Source organism: Monoraphidium neglectum (genome assembly GCF_000611645.1).
Source record: "Monoraphidium neglectum strain SAG 48.87 unplaced genomic scaffold scaffold00364, whole genome shotgun sequence".
Taxonomy (NCBI): Eukaryota; Viridiplantae; Chlorophyta; class Chlorophyceae; order Sphaeropleales; family Selenastraceae; genus Monoraphidium; species Monoraphidium neglectum.
Genome location: NW_014013264.1, coordinates 28,890 through 30,017, shown reverse-complemented (window position 1 = coordinate 30,017; position 1,128 = coordinate 28,890). Strand labels below are relative to the sequence as shown.

The window sequence follows — 1,128 nt, the reverse complement described above, 5'->3', positions numbered from 1 at the left end:
TCATGGATTTAACAGCCATGTCCCTGCAGGAAAGCGTGCCGCGCATGCTGCCGCAAGTTCCAATCCTGTGCTTACCAAGCATTGCTAACCTCATTGGCCGGCAGCATCTGCAAGCCGCATCAGCATGAGTATCTCACAGTGCCTGTCCACACCCAGCCATCCCATCTCACCACAACCGTGACCCCCCATTCCCTGGGATATCACTGCAGGATGACATTGAGCGGCTGCTGGAGTATGTTGCCATTGGACCCCGGTTCAGCAACCTGATATTGCAGGTGGGGCCCCGGTGCCTCCGGCGCTCGACACAGCGCCGCTGGCAACTGCATGTGACCCTCTGAGACTGCGGCCCGTCTCAACTAATGCCGTTCCCTATCCAGCTGCCTGCGGTGCCTCTGTTGGCGTCCAGGACCTGATTTCTCATAAGGAACCTCCCACCCGCCCAGGTGCTCCTGGTGCTGGTGAAGAAGCAGCCGCCGGCGGGTAGGAAGCTGCTCGTGATAGGCACCAGCAGCAGCGGCGAGGTGCGCCACAGGGTAGCATGTTGGTTTCTTCTCTGATTGGCGCAAGTCCACGCCCTGCGACTTGCCCCCCCCCCCCCCCCGAAAACGGGGAGCCTCTGTGCATTTGGGCCGATCTTCCTCGCGACTAACGAGGCCTGCTAAACCATGCTGTTGAGACATGCGCTGCGGCAAAGGGTCGATCAGCACGCGCTCTGGCAACTGCCTCCACCATTCCTTTTGCGACGCTGGTGAGGTCCTTCGAAAATGATGACGCACACCTAGATTACCTTGCTGCATGCACACCACGTCAGGTCCTGGACAGCATGGGCCTGTCCGCAGCGTTCAACGTGCAGCTGCACGTGCCCGCGCTGCGGCCGGAGGAGGTGGCGCGCGTGCTGCGGCAGCAGGAGTGCTTTGAGCTGCGTGACATTCCAGAGGTGCGGGGCGGGGCGGGGCTGGCAGAGGGCTGGGAGACGCTTGCAATGGGCACTTGATGGGATGTCAGGGTTGTGATGGGGGGATTGTTTGGAGGATCCAGAGGGCTGAAGTGGAGGTTTATAAGGGTGCCAGGATTTTCTCTCACACACACACTCTCTCTCTCTCTCTCTCTCTCTCTCTCTCTCTCTCT

General features: G+C 60.2%; 1 protein-coding gene across 1 annotated transcript in view; it reads left to right on the top strand.

Annotated features, from left to right (window-relative positions):
* Positions 1–823: 823 nt before the first annotated feature.
* Positions 824–1,128, top strand: part of MNEG_3021 (vesicle-fusing ATPase) — a gene marked incomplete at both ends in the record, with an annotated part of 1,113 nt that continues 808 nt past the window's right edge. The window contains one exon of the mRNA XM_014048508.1: positions 824–937. Within this exon, the coding sequence (XP_013903962.1) occupies positions 824–937 (114 nt within the window). The remainder of the gene's footprint in view (positions 938–1,128) is intronic.